The sequence below is a fragment of the Acanthochromis polyacanthus genome, chromosome 22 (assembly GCF_021347895.1).
Source record: "Acanthochromis polyacanthus isolate Apoly-LR-REF ecotype Palm Island chromosome 22, KAUST_Apoly_ChrSc, whole genome shotgun sequence".
NCBI lineage: Eukaryota > Metazoa > Chordata > Actinopteri > Pomacentridae > Acanthochromis > Acanthochromis polyacanthus.
Genome location: NC_067134.1, coordinates 6,500,995 through 6,525,988, shown reverse-complemented (window position 1 = coordinate 6,525,988; position 24,994 = coordinate 6,500,995). Strand labels below are relative to the sequence as shown.

The following is a 24,994-nucleotide window of genomic DNA, read 5'->3' as shown; positions in this document are numbered from 1 at the left end:
GTCTCCTGAGTTTCTGAGTTCCTCAGTTCCTCTAAAGAGTTAACTCGGTTCTCAGGTTGTTCTGGACTTTGTTCAGGAAGAACTTCACCAAACAAGCAGCGACCTCTGAAACTGTTTATTTGAGGTAAACAAGGCTTCATCAGCAGATTAATCATTTCATGGGTTCAGGTTTTTTAGCTGAAGCTCAGAGATCCAGGAGCTGCAACCGATTTACACTGCAGCCCTTAGTTTATATTAGTATTATTATTATTAATGTACTGATCCACTCTCAAACTTTCTGTCCACATTTTTAAAACTGAGGTTGTGAAATTCATTTTTTCAGTAAACATTTTCTCCTTCATGCTGGAAAATCAGAATCATTTCATCCAGAAGTTTTTACAGTTGGACATAATGTTCTACATTAGTTCTAAAGTTCTCCATGATGCTGATAAGAAACGTTTGGTTCTCGGTTTTTATTTCATCTTCAGCTCATTTCAGGCAAAAACAAGAAAGACAAAACACAGAAACAGGCTTTTGGTTGACAGAAGATTAAAGACTAAACTAAGTTCTACTGGAAGCTGCAGGATTCAGTTTAACACGTGATGAAATATGTGAAAGTAGAACCTGTTTAACCGTCAGACATCTCAAACTAGAACCAAGAACTGGTTTTCGTTGAAGAAACAACAAACTGGTTTCATGTTTTTCTGTTCGATGAAGAAACAGATTCTTCTCCACGTGTTTCCAGCAACGGTTCTGCTGCCTCATGTCTAGAACCACAAAGAACATGTGAAGAACCGAGAGGAGAACCTAGAGAACTTCACCAGCTGCTGACTGGACCAAAGTCAACGTTGGTTCTGTGGCTCAGATATGATCTGTCCTCCAGTTGGGTACTGACGTGTTACAGGCATGTAATAGACATGTTACAGGTGTGTTGATGTTGATGTGTTACAGGCATGTAATAGTAGACATGTAATAGATGTTTTACAGGCCTGTTGTAGTTAATGTGTTACAGGCATGTAGTAGATGCATTACATTTGTTGTAGTAGACGTGCTAAAGGCATATTGTAGTAGCCGTGTTGCAGGTGTGTTGATGTTGATGTGTTACAGGCATGATGTAGTTGACGTGTTACAGGCATGTTGTAGTTGACGTGTTACAGGTGTGTTGTAGTTGACGTGTTACAGGTGTGTTGTAGTTGACGTGTTACAGGCATGTTGTAGTTGACGTGTTACAGGCATGTTGTAGTTGACGTGTTACAGGTGTGTTGTAGTTGACGTGTTACAGGTGTGTTATAGTAGACATGTCACAGGTGTGTTGTAATAGACGTTTTACAGGCCTGTTGTAGTTAATGTGTTACAGGCATGTAGTAGATGCATTACATTTGTTGTAGTATACGTGTTACAGGTGTGTTGTACTTGAAGTGCTATAGGCATGTTGTCAATGTGTTACATGTGTTGTAGTAGACATGTTACAGACGTGTTGTAGACGTGTTACAGTTGTATTATAGTAGACATGTTACAGGCAATAGAGTATTACAGAAATGTTCCAGGCGTGCTACATGACCAGCCTCTTGATGGCGCTGTGGTTCCTCTTCCGGCGGGTTCCGTTCTTGTCCTGGGGAACCAGCCGGCTGACGCCCTCTCGGATCCAGCGCGTGAACTTGGACACCTGGGTGTAGATGCCGTACTTCCCATCGCGGGCGCAGCCTTCGCCCCAGCTCACGATACCCGTCACGAAGTAGGTGTCCCGGTAGCGTGTGACGTGTGGTCCGCCGCTGTCGCCCTGACAGGCGTCCTTGGCGATGGAGTCGTACCCGGCGCAGAACATGCGGGCGGAGATCTTCAGCCTTGTGGACTCCAAGCAGGTCTTTCGATCGACGTATGGAAGTGTGAGGCGCTGCAGGATGGTGGACGGCCGCCGACCTTCACCCAGACGCCCGAAACCGCTGACTATCCCATCGGGCTGATTCATCAGGACCTGAGAGGATCAAGGAGGAATGCCACGTTACCGTCAAAACCCTGCTGAACCTCACCTCAACTACCTTTGAAGATCATCTCCAGAAGTTTCAGAGACTCTCAGATTTTCTAACGATGTGCGGGAGCCAAGAAGAAATGCCCCTCTTCCGTAGATCAGGAAAGACCTGGAACCACCATGGTTATCAGATGATAAACTCTGGAACTAGTCTCCTCATACTCTAGATGTTTCTCCAGACGTTTCCTCTCTGCTCACTAATTCGTTTTTTGGTGTCTCATTTTAGACCTTCTAAATCCTGTTTGTGTTGTATAAATCTTCAAAATTTCATTCATGTTGTTTTGGACCTTCTAAGTCCTTGGGACTTCATTAAACATGTACACACATACGACTTCACATTTTCTGACATAAACCACAGCCGAACAAACATTGGCCATGTCCATGCTAAGCTAGCATCATGAGACAATAGCTGGTCTGGAGGTTCACCTTTTCGGCGAAGTCCTGCTCAGGTAGACAGGCTGGCAGGATGTACCTGCTGAACTTGATGGGCGTGGCCAGTTTGATGAGGGCGATGTCGTTGTGGTAGGTGTTGGGTTGGTACCTGTTGTGGGTCACGATGGTCTCCACCGTGTGGTCGACTTCGTTACTTTCATTCACCAACCTGTCAAACTCACCTGGAACAACCAACAGGTGAGTCTCTGGTCATTATAAACACAAATAAACTAATTCTGATGTTCAGACACTTTCTGAGAAGATCCTGACTCATTTTACCCACTGTGGACTCATTTTATTCCACTGTGGACTCAGGTTAACCCACTGTGGACTCATTTTTAACCCACTAGTGACTCATTTGAACCCACTATGGACTCATTTTAACCCACTGATGACTCACTATAACCCACTGTGGACTCATTTTAACCCACTGTGGACTCACTATAACCCACTGTGGACTCATTTTAACCCACTGTGGACTCACTATAACCCACTGAGGACTCATTTTAACCCACTGTGGACTCACTATAACCCACTGGACTCATTTTAACCCACTGTGGACTCACTATAACCCACTGAGGACTCATTTTAACCCACTGTGGGCTCACTTTAACCCACTGTGGACTCAGGTTAACCCACTGTGGATCATATTTGCTCTCTAATCTCAAACATTTTGTGATGGTTTAACCCTTTAAGCTTCAGTCAATTCCAGCCGTTTTCAGTACAAAAATCGCTAATATTCTATTTTTAAATTAAAAAATTACGAAAAATACAGGGAATATTGGACGGGCATCACGAGGTGCATTTCCTTGAAAACGACCGATTCGGGGATTTTATACCGACTTCAGGACATGTTTTGGACAAAATAGTTTACTGGCTTGTGTCATCTGGATGTAAAAGGTTGGATTATGGCCGTTTTTTGTGGAATCTTTTTTTTTTGTGTGTAGTAATGAACCCAGAAATGTGAGTCGCGCTGTGTGCGTTAAAGCCGTGTACAGAGAACGGATGGATGAATATTCGTTTTTGTCGGACAAATGTGTTTTTCTCACCCGCTGTAGTAATCGCATCTGAAAGTGGTTTATACCGGCAGATTCATGAGAATCTAAGCTTTCCATCGGCGTATAGTGTTTGTATAATCGTGTTTGCACCCGTCGGACATTCTTGAAATTCCTATGCAAATTAGTAGGTGTACCGCCGGCGGTACACCTACGACGCACTGAAGCGTAAAGGGTTAATAATTATTGTTTTTCTGACTTGCTGAGTCACAGACAGAGCTTACAGTGTGCTGGACTGTGATTGGCTGTTGAACCTACCGAGCTTGACGTAGATGTACTGTGATTGGTTCATGCAGTGGGCGGCGGTCAGGATGATGTATTCGTTGAGGATTGTTCCACCACAGAACCCCTGGTGATCCTCATTGAGGAGCAGAGCCTGGGAAGATAAAACTCCATTTATGATGTACAATGAAGTTAATTGGTGGAAACATCAGCTACAGCTGGAAACACCTGATTGACTGGCAGGTGCTCCATCTGGTATCTGCTCAGCCACTTGAGTCTTTACCTGCCATGGACATTCTCCAGGTGGACAGTCTTCTCCGTTGACGATGCGAGTCATTCCGGCCATCTGAGAGATGATCCTCTGCTCGGTAACTCTTGGTAAGATGGTCTTTGCGGAGGACAGAACGTCCATGTCTCGCTGCTCAGTGTTGTTGATGGTACCGTTCAGACCCATCACGTTCTCCACCGTCGCATTGACCGTCGTCACATTGGCCGTCATGTTCCTCTCGTACCTGAAGACGCTCCGGATGTTTTCCGTGATGAGGGCTCCACATTTGAATTTCTCTGGAGTTGGAGAGAAGTTTAGAGGATTTTTGAGGAGTTTCTTCAGTGAAAGAACCTTGAGGTGGGATTGAGAGCAAACTGGAGAACATGGCTGCCATCAGACCTCCTTGGTTCCTGAGTCTCACCGTTGGAGTCGCAGGATTTATCGTCCGATGCTAAGAAGTATCCGTCAGCGCAGGAACACTGGACGCTGCCTCGGACCACGTTGCAGAAATGTTCACAGCCGCCGTTTGTGTTTTCACAGAGTTCAGGAATAACTGCAGAACAGAAGAAACACAGTTTAAACCACCAGTGGAGCACCTGGACCTTCTAACAACAGCACCTGGACCTTCTGTCCAAACCGCTGAACGCGTCAGGAAGGGGAGGCAGGGCTTTGCTCAGGCTGTGTATAGCCGGGGTGGAGAACTGTTGACCCGCACTGGGGACATTGGTGGACGATGGAAAGAGGACTTTGAGGAACTCCTGAATCCGGTAAACATGTCCTCTATGGATGAGGCAGAGCCTGAAGACTCTGGGTGATCTTTGTCCATATCCGTGGTAGAGTTTGCTGAGGTAGTTAAGAAGCTCCTCAGTGACACCAGGTGTGAATGAGATCCTCCCTGAGATGCTGAAGGTTCTGGACGTCGTTGGACTGTCTGATCCTCTTTGTGGTCTTCATGGATCTCAAGGATCAGCCTCAATGAGAAGGGTGTCTGGTTTGGGGACCTCAGGATCTCTGCTTTTAGCAGATGATGTCGTTCTGTTGGTTCCTCTGACCTTCAGCAGTACTGGAGCGGTTTGCAGCAGAGTATGAAGCAGTGGAGATGAAGATCAGAACCTCCAAGTCTGAGGCCATGGTTCTCTGATGGAAACTGGTGGATTGCTCCCTCTGGGTTGGGGGGAGTTACTTCACCAAGTGAAGGCATTCAGGTATCTCAGGATCTTGTTCAGTAGTGATGGAAAAATGGAGCTAGACATGGACAGGAGGATTGTTGCAGCGTCAGCAGTAATGGAGGCGTTGTATCAAACCATCGTGGTGAAGAGGGAGCAGAGCCTCAAGGAGAAGATCTCAGTTTACCATCCATCTACGTTCCAACCCTCACCTATGGTCATGAGCTCTGGGTAGTGACCCAAAGAATGAGATCATGGATACAAGCGTCTGAAATGAGCTTCCTCTGTAGGGTGTCTGGGCTCAGCCTGAGAGATAGGAGGAGAAGATCAGACATCTGGAGGGAGCTCAGAGTAGAGCTGCTGATCCTTCACCTCTAAAGTAACCAGTGGAGGTGGTTTGGACATCTGATTCTGATCCTCCAGGGAGACTTCCTTTGGAGGTTTTCTGAACACGTCCTCCTGGGAGGACACCCGGGGTAGAACCAGAACTCTCTGGAAGGATTATATATCTCATCCGGCCTGGGAACGCCTGGGGATCCCCCAGGAAGAGCTGGAAAGTGTTGCTGAAAGGAGGAAAGTCTGGAATGACCTGACCCTGGACAAGAGGAAGAAGATGGATGGATGGATGGATGGATGGAGACAGTTGTACACTCCAGCAGAACCTCCTATGGGGTTCCCTAGAGAAGACAGTTGTAGGTCTAACTCCTCTAATTCCCTCAGCTGCTCTGCAGGATAAACTGTTCCACGACCATGAAGGAATGACACGGTTCCTCCTGAATCTGAAGTTTGACAAGAGATCACATATCTCATCTGGCCTGAGAACACCTCGGGTTCCCCCAGGAACCAAATACTTCTGGTAAAGAAACATCTGGAATGATCTACTGCCACCAAGAGAGTCTGAATCAGAAGATGGATGGAAGTTCTCCAAGACTGTGATGGAACCTTTATTAAAACCCAACCTCACCTCCAACTGAACCTTTGATTCAATGAATGTTCTGCAGCAGAACTTTTGATTCAATGAATGTACGTTCAGAGTTGTTCTCACCGACTTGGCAGTTGAAGCCCTTGTAGCCCTCCTGGCAGTAGCAGGTGTAAGTACCAATCCCATCTTTGCAGCGTCCGCCATGATCACACGGCTGCGACTCGCAGGCATCGCCATCTGCAGGACCAGCAGAGCAGGTTCAATTTGTTCTGCTGGAGAACGTCGGTACTGCATCGCGTTCTCACCAGAGGCCAGAACACACAAACTTTAGAACTTGAGCATCTTTATGTTTCAGGGTTTCTGAAAGAACTTCCTTACCCACATATTTGGCCCAGAAGTCATTCTGAAAAAAACAAAACAAAAAAAACCCCAGACGGTTTAGAAAAACTTTAGAATGGATCAGAACATTTTAGTTTATCAGAAACTGAACAGACTAGGATTCTGGTTAGAACTCTAGTCTGTCTGTTCTAAATGTTGGATTTAGTTTCAGATCAGTCAATAAAATCAAGAAATGTTCCAAAACTTGATTTAGTTGAACCTGGTTCTACTTAGATGTTTTTTAAAAAGCTGTCAGTGTGGTTCTACGTGTTCTGGTGGTCTGAGGGTGGAGGAGGTTCTTGTAGTGTCCTGTTGGTGTGGTTCTATGTGTTTTGTTGATGTGGTTCTATGTGTCCTGTTAGTGTGGTTCTATGTGTTCCCTTGATGTGGTTGTACGTGTCCTATTAATGCCGTTTTACGTGTCCTGTTGGTGTGGTTCTACGTGTTCTCTTAGTGTTGTTCTGCGTGTCCTGTTGATGTTGTTCTATGTCTTCTGTTGATGTGGTTCTACATGTCCTGTTGGTTTGGTTCTATGTGTTCTGTTGATGTGGTTCTACGTGTTCTGCTGATGTGGTTCTATCTGTTCTCTTAGTGTGGTTCTGCGTGTCCTGTTGGTGTGGTTCTATGTGTTCTGTTGATGTGGTTCTACGCGTTCTGCTGATGTGGTTCTATCTGTTCTCTTAGTGTGGTTCTGCGTGTCCTGTTGGTGTGGTTCTATGTGTTCTGTTGATGTGGTTCTACGTGTTCTGCTGATGTGGTTCTATCTGTTCTCTGAGTGTGGTTCTGTGTGTCCTGTTGGTGTGGTTCTGTGTGTTCTGTTGGTGTGGTTCTACGTGTTCTGTTGGTATGGTTCTATGTGTTCTGTTGATGTGGTTCTATGTGTCCTGTTGGTGTGGTTCTATGTGTCCTGTTGATGTGGTTCCATGTGTTCTCTTAGTGTGGTTCTACGCGTCCTGTTGGTGTGGTTCCATGTGTTCTCTTAGTGTGGTTCTACGTGTCCTGTTAATGCCGTTCTACGTGTTCTGCTGATGTGGTTCTATCTGTTCTCTTAGTGTGGTTCTGCGTGCCCTGTTGGTGTGATTCCACATGTCCTGTTGATGCTTCCACATGTTCTGGGAGGTTCCTACCGTCTTCTCTCTGTTCTCAAAGATCTCCCGGGCTTCCTCCCAGTCACAGCGCTCCTCTATGCATTCTCTCTCCATGTTTCCTTGTTTGATCTCCTCCAGGAAGCTGTTGGCTCTCCTGGACCGGATCAGAACCTGGCTGGCTGCCGGGCCGTCCAAGAACACTGGAGAGAGAACTGAGACGTGGATTAATGGGAACACATTCCTGCAGAACATGTTCAGTGTCACCTGGATCTCAAACTATCAGTTATTAACAGTCCTGATGGTGGAGCATGGAGGTGGTGGTATAATGATGCTAATGGCATTTCTGGATGAAGGTCTGAGGAGGAACCGGATGCAGAAGAGGAACATTCCAGCAGGAGAATATCCACAGAACAACATCACATCAGAGCTTCTCCACTAGAACCTAGTAGAACCAGAACGTCTAAAACAAGACGATTATTTTCCCAGACGAGTCGGAAGACAAGTCGCTCAGAATTACTTCAGATCAGATCAAAATGACTTTAATTCAGTGTAAAATGACTTCAATTCAGTTTAAAATGACTTCAATTCAGTTTAAAATGACTTCAGATCAGTTTAATTGACTTTGAATCAGATTCCTCCATCTTGGTCCAACAGTTTCCTCCTTTAGTTCCACGGAGTTCCTGCTGTGGATCCTGAATCTAGATACAGTAAGCTAATCTGTTAGAAGTAATCTGATTACTGTGAGGGGCTTCAGTTCCCCTTTATCTCAGCAATGAGATCAACATCATCAGACACAGAACGGATCCACAACCCTCCAGAACCTGAATGAGAACCCTCCAGAACCCAGATCAGAACCTACCATGAGCAGAGGCCGGCCGGAGCAACAGGAGGCCCAGAACCAGACGGAAACACCAGAACATGACGGACAGAACCTGAAGAAGCTCAGAGGACTGTAGAGTCTGACTGGAAGCAGCAGGAGGACGATGACCTGGAGGGGCGGGAGTCAGCTGACCTACTGGGAGGGGCTTATCTGGGGCTACCAGGAAGAGAACTACAGCTCCCAGAATGCTCTGCTGCTAACGTATACACATTAGAGAACTGCAGCTCCCAGAATGCCCTGCTGCTAACGTATAAACATTAGAGAACTACAGCTCCCAGAATGCCCTGCTGCTAACGTATAAACAGTAGAGAACTACAGCTCCCAGAATGCCCTGCTGCTAACGTATAAACAGTAGAGAACTCCAGCTTTAACAGAGTTAAACTGCTGCAGCTTCATCAAACAGAAGAACAAAAAGGTGGGAGGAGCCTCAGCGCTGCAGCAGCCAATCAGCTTGATGAACCTCCACCAGGAAGTTCATCTGACCAGAAATGAAAACGTTTTATAGTAAAAGAAAAACAAACATGGAAACGGTCAAAATAACATACAGATAAATGAATTTAAAGCAAATTCTGTGATTAATTAATGCTTTAAATGTAGAAAACTGGACGTCTTATAATAACAAATCTAACTAAAAAGACAAACAGAAAGCAAATATTTCATTAATGAGTCATAAAAATCTGCTTTATTGGTTTTGTTTTGTTTTTTGTTTTTTGTTTTTTTACATCAAACTGATTTTATTTCCATAAAATAAAATTAGAAAATAAACATAAACATCAAACATCAAAGATTCTGGTTTGTAAACAGAAAAATCATCTTAGCTCAAATCTGACCTTTCAAAATAAGAGTCAATTAATCATTAAATAGGAGCCAAGGATGTTTTCTTTAATTATTTTACCTTAATTACTTGTTATTTTATTATATTTATTATTACAGGATGGTTATTTTTTATTTGTCTTATTTAACTGTAATATGTTTTATTTTTATTGTATTTATTATTACAGAATGATTATATTTATTTTATCTTATTTAATTGTTATTTTATTATATTTATTATTAGAGGTTGTTATTGTTTATTGTCTTGTTTACCTTTTATATGTGTTATTTTTATTGTATTTATTATTACAGAATGATTATATTTATCTTATTTTATTTACTTATTTTATTTATTATTACAGAATGATTATATTTATTTTTTCTTATTTACCTGTTATTTTATTATATTTATTATTACAGGATGATTATTGTTATTTTATCTTATTTACTTGTTATTTTATTGTATTTATTGTTACCGGATGATTCTTTTATTTCTCAAACGCGCTGACCAGTTTACATCTAAACCAGTTTCTGGTCCATCGGGGGTCCTGGTGTCACCGGGTTCTTCATCACTTCCTGGACCCAGTCCACCAGCGCGGCCATGTTGGCGTACAGCCCATAATACCCCGGCTGAGCGCAGCCCCGCCCCAGGCAACCACGCCGGTCAGGAAGTGGGTGGAGCCGAACAGCGTGACCAGCGGGCCGCCGTCGTCGCCGCGGCAGCTCTCCTGCTGGCCCTGCAGGTAGCCGGCACACAGCATGGTACCGGTCAGGTTGAACTGGGCCCGCTGGGAGCACTGGGAGTTCTGGATCAGGGGGACGGTCATCCTGCGGAGGACGGGCGAGGAGACGGCGCTGCTCGGCCCGGCGCCAGTCCTCCTGCCCCACCCCGACACGCTGTGGTACCGGACCTGGAGCAGCTCCCGCTCTGCCAGGGCCCGGGTCGGCAGGCAGACCGGAACCACCAGCCGGGTCAGAACCAGGGGGCGGAGCAGCCGCAGCAGACCCACGTCACTGTCACCTGTCGCCCTGACGAAGCCGGGATGAACCATCACCATGGAAACAGATACCCTCTGTTCAGTACCGTCGTCTACGTCCAGGTTCTGTTCCCCTGGAAACGGAGGATTACAAAATAAAATGCTGTAATATTCATAGAACTACAAAATAAAATGCTGTAACATTTATAGAATTACAAAATAAAATGCTGTAACATTTATAGAATTACAAAATAAAATGAAGTCATATTTATAGAATTACAAAATAAAATGCTGTCATATTTATAGAATTACAAAATAAAATGCTGTCATATTTATAGGATTACAAAATAAAATGCTGTCATATTTATAGAATTACAAAATAAAATGCTGTCATATTTATAGAATTACAAAATAAAATGCTGTAACATTTATAGAATTACAAAATAAAATGAAGTCATATTTATAGAATTACAAAATAAAATGCTGTAACATTTATAGAATTACAAAATAAAATGATCTCCAGTTCTCTTAAACTCTCGGATACCTGCCACCACCGTCAGGTTGTCGGGGTTGTTGCTATGGATACAGTGGGCGGCGGTGATGACCCAGTCAGGTCGGACCAGAACTCCTCCACAGTGACTGTTCCCATTCAGCTGGACCAGAACCTGACCAGAACCCAGAGGAAGAACCTTAATGTTCAGGTACAGGTGAGTCAGCAGGTATGTCGGGAATAAAGTCAGAGTCTTCAGGATCATGAAGGTGTCTCTGTTCAACCTGGCTATGTCTCCATGGTAACTGATGCTGTGGAGCTAGATCTCCATGGTAACTGATGCTGACAGAACAGATCTTGATATGTTGAAGTGACTTCCTAGTCCAGGTGTGCAGGTGTGGTTACCTGCCAGGGACACTCTCCTGGAGGACAGTGGTTTCCTCCAACCACTCGGGTCTGAACAGCATCCGTTTGGTTGAGTCCAGGTTCTTCTCGAACCAGCTGACCACATGGAAACTCCACTGAAACAACAGGAAGTGGTCATCTAGAGAGAAGCTACCAGAACCTTTAGACACCAGGAGACTGGGGCTTCTAACCAATCGTATCTAACCATCACCATGACATCGTTGCAGCTACGTCCTCATGTGTAGAGGCTAAATCTTCTTCTATTCACATCTGAACAATCAGAGGAGAAAAAACTCCAGAATTACTTTGTGTCTTGAGTTTGATCGTTATGAAGGAAACAACATATGAATGAGTGAATGTTAGCTTTCTAGAGGAGATACACCCAAATATTACTGTAAAAAACATCTAAAACCTGAATATTAATGTAATAAAACATCTAAAACCTGAATATTAATGTAATGAAACATCTAAAACCTGAATATTAATGTAATAAAATATCTAAAACCTGAATATTAATGTAATGAAACATCTAAAACCTGAATATTAATGCGATAAAATATCTAAAACCTGAATATTAATGTGATCAAATATCTAAAACCTGAATATTAATGTAATAAAATATCTAAAACCTGAATATTAATGTAATAAAATATCTAAAACCTGAATATTAATGTAATAAAACATCTAAAACCTGAATATTAATGTAATAAAATATCTAAAACCTGAATATTAATGTAATAAAATATCTAAAACCTGAATATTAATGTAATGAAACATCTAAAACCTGAATATTAATGTAATAAAACATCTAAAACCTGAATATTAATGTGATGAAACATCTAAAACCTGAATATTAATGTAATAAAACATCTAAAACCTGAATATTAATGTAATAAAACATCTAAAACCTGAATATTAATGTAATGAAACATCTAAAACCTGAATATTAATGTAATAAAATATCTAAAACCTGAATATTAATGTAATAAAATATCTAAAACCTGAATATTAATGTAATGAAACATCTAAAACCTGAATATTAATGTAATAAAACATCTAAAACCTGAATATTAATGTGATGAAACATCTAAAACCTGAATATTAATGTAATAAAACATCTAAAACCTGAATATTAATGTAATAAAACATCTAAAACCTGAATATTAATGTAATGAAACATCTAAAACCTGAATATTAATGTGATGAAACATCTAAAACCTGAATATTAATGTAATAAAACATCTAAAACCTGAATATTAATGTAATGAAACATCTAAAACCTGAATATTAATGTAATAAAACATCTAAAACCTGAATATTAATGTAATGAAACATCTAAAACCTGAATATTAATGTAATAAAACATCTAAAACCTGAATATTAATGTAATAAAATATCTAAAACCTGAATATTAATGTAATAAAACATCTAAAACCTGAATATTAATGTGATGTAACATCTAAAACCTGAATATTAATGTAATGTAACATCTAAAACCTGAATATTAATGTAATGTAACATCTAAAACCTGAATATTAATGTAATGAAACATCTAAAACCTGAATATTAATGTAATAAAATATCTAAAACCTGAATATTAATGTAATAAAACATCTAAAACCTGAATATTAATGTGATGTAACATCTAAAACCTGAATATTAATGTAATGTAACATCTAAAACCTGAATATTAATGTAATGTAACATCTAAAACCTGAATATTAATGTAATGTAACATCTAAAACCTGAATATTAATGTAATAAAACATCTAAAACCTGAATATTAATGTAATAAAACATCTAAAACCTGAATATTAATGTAATAAAACATCTAAAACCTGAATATTAATGTGATGTAACATCTAAAACCTGAATATTAATGTAATGTAACATCTAAAACCTGAATATTAATGTAATGTAACATCTAAAACCTGAATATTAATGTGATGTAACATCTAAAACCTGAATATTAATGTAATGTAACATCTAAAACCTGAATATTAATGTAATAAATGTCGGATATCTAGCTCTTCTTTGGAACCTTTGGAACGTCTGGTTTAAGTTCCTGAACTTGGTCTGTAAACCGGCTGCAGATGAACATGAACATTAGAACCCAGCCTCCTTTGGTTCTAGATAAATGTGTTCTATCGTAGATAAATGAAGGTGGAACCCTGAGCCACGCAGCTCCGTCCGTCTTCTGCCAGCTGGTACCCTTCAGAACAGAAACATCTCCGACGTTCTCCAGAACCGTCACAGAACTGGTCACAGAGTCCGTTCAGGTAGAGACACTTCAGAGAGTCCTTAAACACTGAGGAGAACCACAACCAGCATCAGTCGAGCATTAGCAGAACCTTAGCAGAACCTGTTCTCATGTGTTCTGCTTCCTGGTCAAACCTTCTGAAGGTTCTGAAGGTTCTACCTGTCTGACAGTACCGTCCCTCGAAGCCCTCAGAACACTGACACTCATACGAGGTTCCCATGTAAACACAGGTTCCGTTGTTCTGACACGGGTTCACCAGGCAAGGATCCCGACCTGACGGGACAGAACATCATAATATTAGATCATTAGAACTTCATGACATTAGAACATCAATCACAGAACACGATCATTTATAACTATAGAAACGACCTGACAGAACATCAGAACATGAGATCATTAGAAAATCAGAACATTAGATCATCAGTCATAGAAAACGATTAATTATAACTATAGAACCAACCTGATGGAACATTAGAACATTAGAACATCAGTCAAAGCAAACAATTAATCATAGCTACCTGACGGAACCTCAGAACATCAGGTAATTAGAACATTAGAACATTAATCACAGAAGCAAATAAATTTAACTACAGAACCGACCTGACAGAACCTCAAAACAATAGAACATCAGAACATTAGAACCTCTGAAAATTGAAACATTAGAACATTAATCACTGTGCTTGGATTAGGAAAATTTGTCTCTAGCCACTGTGGCTAAAGTGCTAGAATTTATCCACACTTTTTCAGTATCTGTACTGCGGCGCGCAAAGTTGTGGACAAAAGACAAGACAGTTGAGGACATCATCTTGGGCTTTGGGAAATACTGATACAATATATTTTTCACCCTTTTCTGACAGTTTATAGAACAAATAATTAATCACTCAATTGAGAAAGTAATGGACAGATTCATAAACAATGAAATGACCAATTAACGCCAGCCAAATAGCAGCTGAAGGCCTGAATAGCAATAATACAGGAAGAAAAAACGCATGGGTTAACAAGTTGGGATGCACAAGGACCAGGGGATTGGGGATGAGGGAAGTGTGTGTGTGTGTGTGTGTGTGTGTGTGTGTGTGTGTGTGTGTGTGTGTGTGTGTGTGTGTGTGTGTGTGTGTGTGTGTGTGTGTGTGTGTGTGTGTGTGTGTGTAGCAAAGGGAGAGGGGTGTTGGTGGAAATGGAGTAAGCCAGGTGCAGAGAGCGAGAGCTGTAGTCTGAATCCTTTTTTCTGATTGGCTGAGTGTGCATCTATTAATGATCGGAAGCATTCGGGTCGTTCCGGTTATACTCGGTAGCGCTCCTCAGTAAAGGAGACGCGGTTTGTTATTTTCCTTAATTATCGCTCTGCAAATTACGAAAAGTTGTAAGTTAACCTTTTTTTCACATTTATTAGGCAAAATTAGCGTCGCCACCGTGGCTAAACATGCTAAAAATGGCTTCGCCATCCTGAGGAAGGCTTCGCCTATGGAGAAGTGGCAAATGGCTAGCGCAAGCACAGAATCATAGAAAATAATTAATCATAACAACAGAACTGACAGAACCTCAGAACATGAACCATAGAGAACAATAAGTTTCTAGTGTCTCTGTGGTGGTTCTGTCTCCTTGTCCTGTCGATGTTCTTCTATCTCCATGGTTCTTCAGGTGTTAAACCTGAACTGATGGTATCTCCTCATCCTTCTGTTCATGTTCTCAGTCATCCAGTTCCTGGAGATGGTAGGAGCAACTGGAGGTTCTAGAAACATCTTCCAGAACCTCCAGTTGGTTCCTTCTGAAGCTCCTACTATCTCATCCTGTAGATGTTCTTCTATCTCCATGGTTCCAGAGGTTCCTCTCTACTCTGCTGTAGAACCCCTCTGTGATGTGTTCAAGGACCGTTGGACTGTTGGCCTGCTGATCTGCTGATCCTTTGTGTTTTCCTTTGTGTTCTGCTGACTCATCGGATGGTTCTGGTGTTCTTCAGATATCTGCTGGGTGTTTGGTGGTTGAAGGTTCTGCTGATATGTTGGATGGTTCTGGTGTTCTTCAGATATCTGCTGGGTGTTTGGTGGTTGAAGGTTCAACTTTGAGTCAAAGTTGATCAGAGATATGACTCTGAAAACAAACTGCTGCAGACAGAACAATTGAGAACCAGGAAGAACTAACAACAGACGGAGGTACTTACGTTCATATGTGAGCCAGAACTGCCTCTGGAGAACCAACAGAACATAGTTAAGTATTATGCTATGTTATGGTTCTGCTGTTAAACTAGAACCAGAACGTTTCTGACCGTCTTGTCGTCGTTCTCGAACACCTCTCTGGCCTCCTCGTAGTCACAGATCTCCTCGATGCATTCTCGTTCTAGGTTCCCCTGTTTCAGCTCCTCCAGGAAGCCGCTGTTGGCTCGGCGGCGCCGCAGAACTGAGTCGGCCTTGGGCTTCTGGAGGAACACTGGAACAGAGAACATTTTGGTTTAAAGACCTCAGGAACAAGGAGGAACCCTGGAACATGTAAACCTGAACCGGAAGCCTTAATGCTGACATGACAAACTGATCCCAGTCCAGTCTGATCTCCAGTAGACCAGTAGAACCACATTAGAACCACCTCTAAAGAACCACAACTCCTAATGGTTCCTGACGTTCACATTTAAGGAATAATCTTTTTACTAAACATCCTCAACAACCTGAAATTTATCCAGAAAAATATATTCAGTTTCATCAACATCCTCAGTTTATCATTTCCACATTACAACTTCCAGATCACAGAGTGTCTACAAAGGAACACAACATTTAGTCACCTGGAGCTGAACCATGGAGGATTTACTGGAGGATCACAAAAAAGACCAAAAAACACAAAATACAACAAAAATGACGGAAAAAAAACGAGACAAAAAACAAAAGTCAGAAAACAAAAGACACAAAGCAACAAAACCAAGACAAAATATTCCAAAAATGAGACACAAAAAGAAAAAAGAGAAATCTAGTATTTTACTTTCTGATCCAAACAACTTGTCATGGTCTAGAAATGGTTTTAAATTTATAGTTTTACTAATTTACAATCTGCAGTTAATGTCTTCTCTGGAATTTTTACACTTTGAGGGCCAGATTGGACCCTATGGAGGACCTGATTGGACCCTATGGAGGACCTGATTGGACCCTATGGAGGACCTGATTGGACCCTATGGAGGACCTGATTGGACCCTCTGGAGGACCTGATTGGACCCTATGGAGGACCTGATTGGACCCTATGGAGGACCGCTTTTGGCCTGTGGACCACATGTTGGACACCCTGGTTTCCTGTGTCCACATTCAGCTTTTTAGAAACTGCAGCTGGAGATTTATTTTCATGATAAACTCTCTTGAAACCCAAAGATAACAAAGCAGAGCTGAACGTCTTACACAGAATGTTTACTGTAGAGTGATCAATAAATTCAGTCTTTGACCTCAAACACAGATTTAGAACACAGAAGGAGGATTTTTCTGCTCAAAACAGAAACCAGAGAAAACAAGATAACAGTTTTAGTTTCATGTTCAGACCTGCAGCAGCAGCAGAGAAACCCAGAACCACCAGAACCACCAGGAACCCGAAACAGCTCCTCGTCAGCAGCATGACGGCAGATCTAACCCCAACCTAACCCTCCACCGCAACCACAGGGTTTATTCAGGCCCCGCCCACCCACTATGCACCGCCCACAGACAGCTAGTTAAGACCCGCCCACCGAGCTGTCACTTGGCCCCGCCCACTGACCCTCTGAATCATGAAAACAACAAGATCAGTAAACAAAGGAGGACATGGGTTCTCCGAAGAACCTAAACAGCTGAAATAATCAACTGTAATCATTAATCTGATTGTAAATCATCGTTTATTGTTTATTATCTAAGCTTTATCTGTTGATTTTAGATTAAACGCAGAATTTAATGGTTCTGGATTGTTCTCCTGATATCCACTGAAATCCATATTATTGTGTATCTGTGATGAGACAGGACCCAGTCAGGCTGGTGCACATCTTTCAAGAGGTGGCAGGAGTTGGTAGTGACAGACATGGTTTAGACCTTTCTGCTAATACATGGATCATTGTGATGGTGGAACCTGGGTTCTAGTTAGAACATTTTGGATCATTGTGATGGTGGAACCTGGGTTCTAGTTAGAACATTGTGGATCATTGTGATGGTGGAACCTGGGTTCTAGTTAGAACATTGTGGATCATTGTGATGGTGGAACCTGGGTTCTAGTTAGAACATTTTGGATCATTGTGATGGTGGAACCTGGGTTCTAGTTAGAACATTGTGGATCATTGTGATGGTGGAACCTGGGTTCTAGTTAGTTAGTTAGTCTACTAACACCTGGTTTGTCTTTGGTCAATATGTTTTAAAGAGGTAATATTTTACCCTGTGTATAACTTTAGGAACTGTTGGCATGTTATTTGATATTTTAACATATTTATATAATTGTCTACCTGAGAAGGTTTTTCTTTTTTCTTTTTTCTTTTTTTTTTTGGAGGTTGTCTTCTCTCAAACCCCTTGAGGGATTTTTGGCAACCCTCCTTCACACTTTTAATGTAAGAAATGCGAATTGTTTGTTTAACTTTGTGTGTGAAAAATAAATCAAATCAAATCAAATCAAACCTAGTAAATCATTGTGATGGTGGAACCTGAGTTCTGGTTAGAACCTTGTGGATCATTGTGATGGTGGAACCTGAGTTCTGGTTAGAACCTTGTGGATCATTGTGATGGTGGAATCTGGGTTCTAGTTAGAACATTGTGGATCGTTGTGATGGTGGAACCTGGGTTCTAGTTAGAACCTTGTGGATCATTGTGATGGTGGAACCTGAGTTCTGGTTAGAACCTTGTGGATCATTGTGATGGTGGAACCTGAGTTCTGGTTAGAACCTTGTGGATCATTGTGATGGTGGAATCTGGGTTCTAGTTAGAACATTGTGGATCGTTGTGATGGTGGAACCTGGGTTCTAGTTAGAACCTTGTGGATCATTGTGATGGTGGAACCTAAGTTCTGGTTAGAACCTTGTTGATCATTGTGATGGTGGAACCTGGATTCTAGTTAGAACCTTGTGGATCATGTTGATGATTTTTTTAATAAACTCTCAGAGTCGTTGAAATACTTCTTTAATCAGTCGATCAATCGATCAGGAACAGTCAATAACTCATTAGTAGTCGGTTCTCTTCCGTCCCTCAGCTGGTTCTGTTGGCTGCTGGAGCCTGGGTGTGGTTCCTGGGTGGTTCTGTTGGTTCTGTGGCTGCGGTGTGGTTGTGGATCCAGTCCAGGTAGTTGGAGACGCGGGTGTAGATGCCGTAGTTCCCGGGTCGGGCGCATCCCTTTCCCCAGCTGACGATGCCCAGCAGGAACGTGGTGTTCTTGTAGCGGGTCACCAGTGGACCGCCGCTGTCACCTTTACACGAGTCCTGTCGGCCGTCGAAATACCCGGCACAGAACATGTTCTGGGTCAGCACCACGCCGCTCTGCTCCACGCAGTCCTGTGTCCGGATGCGAGGAACCTGGAGGCGGCGCAGCAGGTGGGAGGTGGGACCGTTCTCACTGCGACGCCCCCAACCGCTGACAGTGTGCAGACGGACCGCCCACAGCTCCCGGTTGGCCAGTGGCCGGGTCGGCAGGCAGGCCGGAATGGAGAACGGCGTGAAGACGATGGGAGAACCCAGACGCAGCAGAGCGATGTCGTTATCGGCCGTTCTGGGCTGGTAATCCTCGTGCATGATGATCTCTGAGACCTGGACCTCCTGCTCGCTGCCTTCATGGACCTCCGTGTTGTGTTCTCCTGCAGATCAAAACAGAACATCAGCCATCTTCAGGGTCTTACTGGAGAACATACCCTCAAAAAGATCCTATCAATATTAAGGACTGAAGGTTCTACTGTAGATTAAAGACCAGGTGAAGGTTCTGCTGTAGATTAAAGACCAGGTGAAGGTTCTGTAGATTAAAGACCAGGTTTGTGTGTTTGTTTGTTTTATTAAGATCCTCTATTAGCTTTTGCAAAGCAACAGCTATTTTTCCTGGGGTCTTCATAATTTCATTTGTGACAACACCAAAAAGCAACATGTACACAAGGTTCTATTGTGGATTAAAGACCAAGTGAAGGTATTTTCCTGGTTCTGGACTCTCTAACGGGTTCTTCAGGATTCATACCTGCGACCACCTTCAGGAACTGGATCTCGGTGTTCTCCAGGCAGTGCGACGCCGTAAGGATCCAGGTGGGTTTAAGGATCATTCCTCCACAGAACCCTTTGCCTTTGTAGAGCAGCAGAACCTTCAAACAGAACCAGCAGCAGTGAAGACTGTGGTTCTGCTGGATCAGAACTTGCAGCAGAACTCAGCCTACCTGCCACGGACATTCCCCTCTCGGACACTCGGTACCGCCAACGATCCGCAGATGGTTCTCCTTCTTTTCTCCCCCAAGAACCGGAACCATGCCGCACGCTATGGACTCTGCACCAACAACAACAACACAGCTGATGAGCCTTCTGTTTTGATGATCTCACCATGTTCTAGCAGTTCTATAGAACCTCAGTGGATGTTCTACCTTCAGCCTTGCAGTTCCGTCCGTCCTCATCCAGGAAGTATCCATCTGCACACGAGCAGTTCAGTCTCCGTCCGTCCACGTCCTCCTCACAGAAATGTTCACAGCCTCCGTTCTCCAGGTCGCATCTGTCGGTGTCCTGGAACTCTGAGAACATCTTACATTAAATCTGAAGAACTCGGAGAACATCTGAGATTAAACCTGAAGAACTCTGACATCTTCAGATCTGTTGTGTGTCTGTTGTGCGTCTCTGTGTGTTGTGTGTCTGTTGTGCGTCTCTGTCTGTTGTGTGTCTGTTGTGCGTCTCTGTGTGTTGTGTGTCTGTTGTGCGTCTCTGTGTGTTGTGTGTGTGTTGTGCGTCTCTGTGTGTTGTGTGTCTGTTGTGCGTCTCTGTGTGTTGTGTGTGTTGTGCGTCTCTGTCTGTTGTGTGTCTGTTGTGCGTCTCTGTGTGTTGTGTGTCTGTTGTGCGTCTCTGTGTGTTGTGTGTCTGTTGTGCGTCTCTGTCTGTTGTGTGTCTGTTGTGCGTCTCTGTGTGTTGTGTGTCTGTTGTGCGTCTCTGTGTGTTGTGTGTGTGTTGTGCGTCTCTGTGTATTGTGTGTCTGTTGTGCGTCTCTGTGTGTTGTGTGTGTGTTGTGCGTCTCTGTGTGTTGTGTGTCTGTTGTGCGTCTCTGTGTGTTGTGTGTCTGTTGTGCGTCTCTGTGTGTTGTGTGTCTGTTGTGCGTCTCTGTGTGTTGTGTGTGTGTTGTGCGTCTCTGTGTATTGTGTGTCTGTTGTGCGTCTCTGTGTGTTGTGTGTCTGTTGTGCGTCTCTGTGTGTTGTGTGTCTGTTGTGCGTCTCTGTGTGTTGTGTGTCTGTTGTGCGTCTCTGTGTGTTGTGTGTGTGTTGTGCGTCTCTGTGTGTTGTGTGTCTGTTGTGCGTCTCTGTGTGTTGTGTGTGTGTTGTGCGTCTCTGTGTGTTGTGTGTCTGTTGTGCGTCTCTGTGTGTCGTGTGTCTGTTGTGCGTCTCTGTGTGTTGTGTGTGTGTTGTGCGTCTCTGTCTGTTGTGTGTGTGTTGTGTGTCTCTGTGTGTTGTGTATGTGTTGTGCGTCTCTGTGTGTTGTGTGTGTGTTGTGCGTCTCTGTGTGTTGTGTGTCTGTTGTGCGTCTCTGTGTGTCGTGTGTCTGTTGTGCGTCTCTGTGTGTTGTGTGTCTGTTGTGCGTCTCTGTGTGTTGTGTGTGTGTTGTGCGTCTCTGTGTGTTGTGTGTCTGTTGTGCGTCTCTGTGTGTTGTGTGTGTGTTGTGCGTCTCTGTGTGTTGTGTGTCTGTTGTGCGTCTCTGTGTGTTGTGTGTGTTGTGCGTCTCTGTCTGTTGTGTGTCTGTTGTGCGTCTCTGTGTGTTGTGTGTCTGTTGTGCGTCTCTGTGTGTTGTGTGTCTGTTGTGCGTCTCTGTCTGTTGTGTGTCTGTTGTGCGTCTCTGTGTGTTGTGTGTCTGTTGTGCGTCTCTGTGTGTTGTGTGTGTGTTGTGCGTCTCTGTGTGTTGTGTGTCTGTTGTGCGTCTCTGTGTGTCGTGTGTCTGTTGTGCGTCTCTGTGTGTTGTGTGTCTGTTGTGCGTCTCTGTGTGTTGTGTGTGTGTTGTGCGTCTCTGTGTGTTGTGTGTCTGTTGTGCGTCTCTGTGTGTTGTGTGTGTGTTGTGCGTCTCTGTGTGTTGTGTGTCTGTTGTGCGTCTCTGTGTGTTGTGTGTGTTGTGCGTCTCTGTCTGTTGTGTGTCTGTTGTGCGTCTCTGTGTGTTGTGTGTGTGTTGTGCGTCTCTGTGTGTTGTGTGTCTGTTGTGCGTCTCTGTCTGTTGTGTGTCTGTTGTGCGTCTCTGTGTGTTGTGTGTCTGTTGTGCGTCTCTGTGTGTTGTGTGTGTGTTGTGCGTCTCTGTGTATTGTGTGTCTGTTGTGCGTCTCTGTGTGTTGTGTGTGTGTTGTGCGTCTCTGTGTGTTGTGTGTGTGTTGTGCGTCTCTGTGTGTTGTGTGTCTGTTGTGCGTCTCTGTGTGTTGTGTGTGTGTTGTGCGTCTCTGTGTGTTGTGTGTCTGTTGTGCGTCTCTGTGTGTCGTGTGTGTGTTGTGCGTCTCTGTGTGTTGTGTGTCTGCTGTGCGTCTCTGTGTGTCGTGTGTCTGTTGTGCGTCTCTGTGTGTTGTGTGTGTGTTGTGCGTCTCTGTCTGTTGTGTGTGTGTTGTGTGTCTCTGTGTGTTGTGTATGTGTTGTGCGTCTCTGTGTGTTGTGTGTGTGTTGTGCGTCTCTGTGTGTTGTGTGTCTGTTGTGCGTCTCTGTGTGTTGTGTGTCTGTTGTGCGTCTCTGTGTGTCGTGTGTCTGTTGTGCGTCTCTGTGTGTTGTGTGTCTGTTGTGCGTCTCTGTGTGTTGTGTGTCTGTTGTGCGTCTCTGTGTGTTGTGTGTGTGTTGTGCGTCTCTGTGTGTTGTGTGTCTGTTGTGCGTCTCTGTGTGTTGTGTGTCTGTTGTGCGTCTCTGTGTGTTGTGTGTCTGTTGTGCGTCTCTGTGTGTTGTGTGTGTGTTGTGCGTCTCTGTGTGTTGTGTGTCTGTTGTGCGTCTCTGTGTGTTGTGTGTCTGTTGTGCGTCTCTGTGTGTTGTGTGTGTGTTGTGCGTCTCTGTGTGTTGTGTGTCTGTTGTGCGTCTCTGTGTGTTGTGTGTCTGTTGTGCGTCTCTGTGTGTTGTGTGTCTGTTGTGCGTCTCTGTGTGTTGTGTGTGTGTTGTGCGTCTCTGTGTGTTGTGTGTCTGTTGTGCGTCTCTGTGTGTTGTGTGTGTGTTGTGCGTCTCTGTGTGTTGTGTGTCTGTTGTGCGTCTCTGTGTGTCGTGTGTCTGTTGTGCGTCTCTGTGTGTCGTGTGTCTGTTGTGCGTCTCTGTGTGTCGTGTGTGTGTTGTGCGTCTCTGTGTGTTGTGTGTCTGTTGTGCGTCTCTGTGTGTCGTGTGTCTGTTGTGCGTCTCTGTGTGTCGTGTGTCTGTTGTGCGTCTCTGTGTGTTGTGTATGTGTTGTGCGTCTCTGTGTGTTGTGTGTGTGTTGTGCGTCTCTGTGTGTTGTGTGTCTGTTGTGCGTCTCTGTGTGTCGTGTGTCTGTTGTGCGTCTCTGTGTGTCGTGTGTCTGTTGTGCGTCTCTGTGTGTTGTGTGTCTGTTGTGCGTCTCTGTGTGTTGTGTGTCTGTTGTGCGTCTCTGTGTGTTGTGTGTCTGTTGTGCGTCTCTGTGTGTCGTGTGTCTGTTGTGCGTCTCTGTCTGTTGTGTGTCTCACCCAGCTCACAGTTGATTCCACTGTATTGAGGTAAACAGCTGCAGATGTAAGAACCAGAATGAGTCGAACAACTTCCTCCGTTTAGACACGGTGCAGACCCACAACTGTCTGGGACTAAAACACAACAATAACACAATCACACAACAGTAACACAAGAGGAACACAACCGCTAACTCTCCAGTTACCGAGTGTTAATATTTGTGTTGACTGATTTTCTAATGAAGTTAAACTGAACTTACTGTTGTACAACTTCCAAAACTCGTCCTGAAGGAAACACAAACACAGTCAACACACACTGACACACAACAGCTACACAACTTCTGGTACCGCTACTAAGTTCTGGTACCGTTACTACGTTCTAGTACCGCTACTAAGTTCTGGTACCAGTACAAAGTTCTTGGACTATTATTAACTTGTGGTACCAGTACTAACTAGTGGTACCAGTTCTTACTTGTGGTACCAGTATTATGTTGTAGTACCAGTACTTAGTTGTGGTCCTAGCACTAACTCGTAGTACCAGTTCTATGTAGTAATAGCAGTACTTACTTGTGGTAGCATTTCTTAGTTGTGGTACCAGCATTATGTTGTAGTACCAGTACTTAGTTGTAGTCCTAGCACTAACTCGTAGTACCAGTTCTATGTTGTAATACCAGTGCTTAGTTGTGGTACCAGTACTAACTTGTGTTACCAGTACTATGTTGTGGTACCAGTTCTTAGTTGTGGTATTAGTACTAACTTGTAGTACCAGTGCTTAGTCGTGGTACCAGTACTTACTTGTGGCACCAGTAGTAAGTTGTAGTACCAGTACTATGTTGTTGTACCAATGCTTAGTTGTGGTATCGGTACTAAGTTGTGCTACCAGTACTATGTTGAAGTACCGGTACTACTTCGTACCGTCAGCTCCGTGTGCTCAAACACTTCTCGGGCCTCTTCATACGAACATTTCTCCTCCAGACATTCTCTCTTCAGGTCTCCCTTCTGAAGCTCCTCAAACCAGCCGGAGTTGAACCTGCGGGTCCGGACCAGAACCCCGTTGGCTCTGGCCGGGTCCACAAAGACCTTATGACCTGGGTCCCGGGGGACGTTCCAACCCAGGTCCAGGAAGATGTTCTGGCCCGGGTTCTGCAGGACTGAAGAACAAAAAACAGCAGCTCAGGTCAGAGTTTATGAAGAACCATTTCAGAGATCCAACTTCCTGTCTAAACTTTAAGCTTTTATTAAAGTAGTTTTCAATCAATAATCTGTCAATAGATTGACCGACCAACAGCTCTGAGGTCATTTGTTGATTTTCACCTCAAGAAGAAACATCTGTTGTTTGTTTGCAGATTATTTTGTGTTAGCTTGTAGCTGCTATTAGCATTAGCTCCTGTTAGCAATAGCGCCTGTTAGCTGCTCAACCAACAGACATAAATCAGGATAGAGAAAAGTTCTCAGCTGAACTCCAGATATCAGAGAAGTTTCTTTGGAATCATGTAAGGTTATTGTCATCGCAAAGACCAGATAATGACCAGATAAAGACCAGATAAACGTATGAGACTCTGATAGAGCCTGTATGAATGTATAAATATATAAAGGAGATGAATTAAAGCTCCACTTCAGATGTTCTGGTTTGGTTTTCTGACCTGCAGCCGATCGGCAGCCGTGGACGATGAAGACGAAGATGACGAGGACTTTGAGGATCATGGCTGCTGCTGCTCTGGAGGTGAAAGTCTGTTTGAAGCTGCTGGTCAGACTTTATTGATCTGTTTGGAAAAAACCTTTTCCTGCTCAGTGTGATGAAAACATGGAGTTTGTCCTCCAGAGCTGAGCAGGAATCTGAATAAACCATGACTAACGCTAACCCTTTG

General features: G+C 43.6%; 3 protein-coding genes across 4 annotated transcripts; all 3 read right to left on the bottom strand.

The window, feature by feature from the left end:
• Positions 1-100: 100 nt before the first annotated feature.
• f10 (coagulation factor X) lies at positions 101-8,682 on the bottom strand. Of its 2 annotated transcripts, none has more exons than XM_022222146.2 (9): positions 8,399-8,682; positions 7,579-7,739; positions 6,452-6,476; positions 6,197-6,310; positions 4,407-4,538; positions 4,001-4,281; positions 3,754-3,871; positions 2,435-2,622; positions 101-1,954 (listed from the first exon to the last, which is right to left on the bottom strand). In XM_022222146.2, the coding sequence occupies exons 1-9, from the start codon at positions 8,457-8,459 to the stop codon at positions 1,532-1,534; spliced, it is 1,503 nt and encodes a 500-aa protein (XP_022077838.2). In that variant the 5' UTR covers positions 8,460-8,682; the 3' UTR covers positions 101-1,531. The 2 variants fall into 2 exon arrangements, with proteins under 2 accessions (XP_022077838.2, XP_022077837.2); XM_022222145.2 differs by having other exon boundaries at positions 7,579-7,751; positions 8,399-8,681.
• Positions 8,683-9,073: 391 nt separating this feature from the next.
• f7i (coagulation factor VIIi) lies at positions 9,074-17,026 on the bottom strand. Its single transcript, XM_051941984.1, is given in 9 exon segments — positions 9,074-9,876; positions 9,879-10,343; positions 10,754-10,874; positions 11,105-11,220; positions 13,275-13,412; positions 13,524-13,637; positions 15,523-15,547; positions 15,628-15,788; positions 16,874-17,026. Coding segments are annotated over 9 exon segments (1,338 nt in total). The 5' UTR covers positions 16,947-17,026; the 3' UTR covers positions 9,074-9,751.
• A 1,418-nt stretch (positions 17,027-18,444) lies between these two features.
• Positions 18,445-24,928, bottom strand: f7 (coagulation factor VII). The gene is made up of 8 exons (XM_051941930.1): positions 24,770-24,928; positions 24,042-24,277; positions 23,387-23,411; positions 23,148-23,261; positions 19,891-20,034; positions 19,690-19,796; positions 19,497-19,617; positions 18,445-19,128 (listed from the first exon to the last, which is right to left on the bottom strand). Exons 1-8 carry the CDS (start codon positions 24,828-24,830, stop codon positions 18,527-18,529), a joined length of 1,410 nt encoding a protein of 469 aa, XP_051797890.1. The 5' UTR covers positions 24,831-24,928; the 3' UTR covers positions 18,445-18,526.
• Positions 24,929-24,994: the final 66 nt, after the last annotated feature.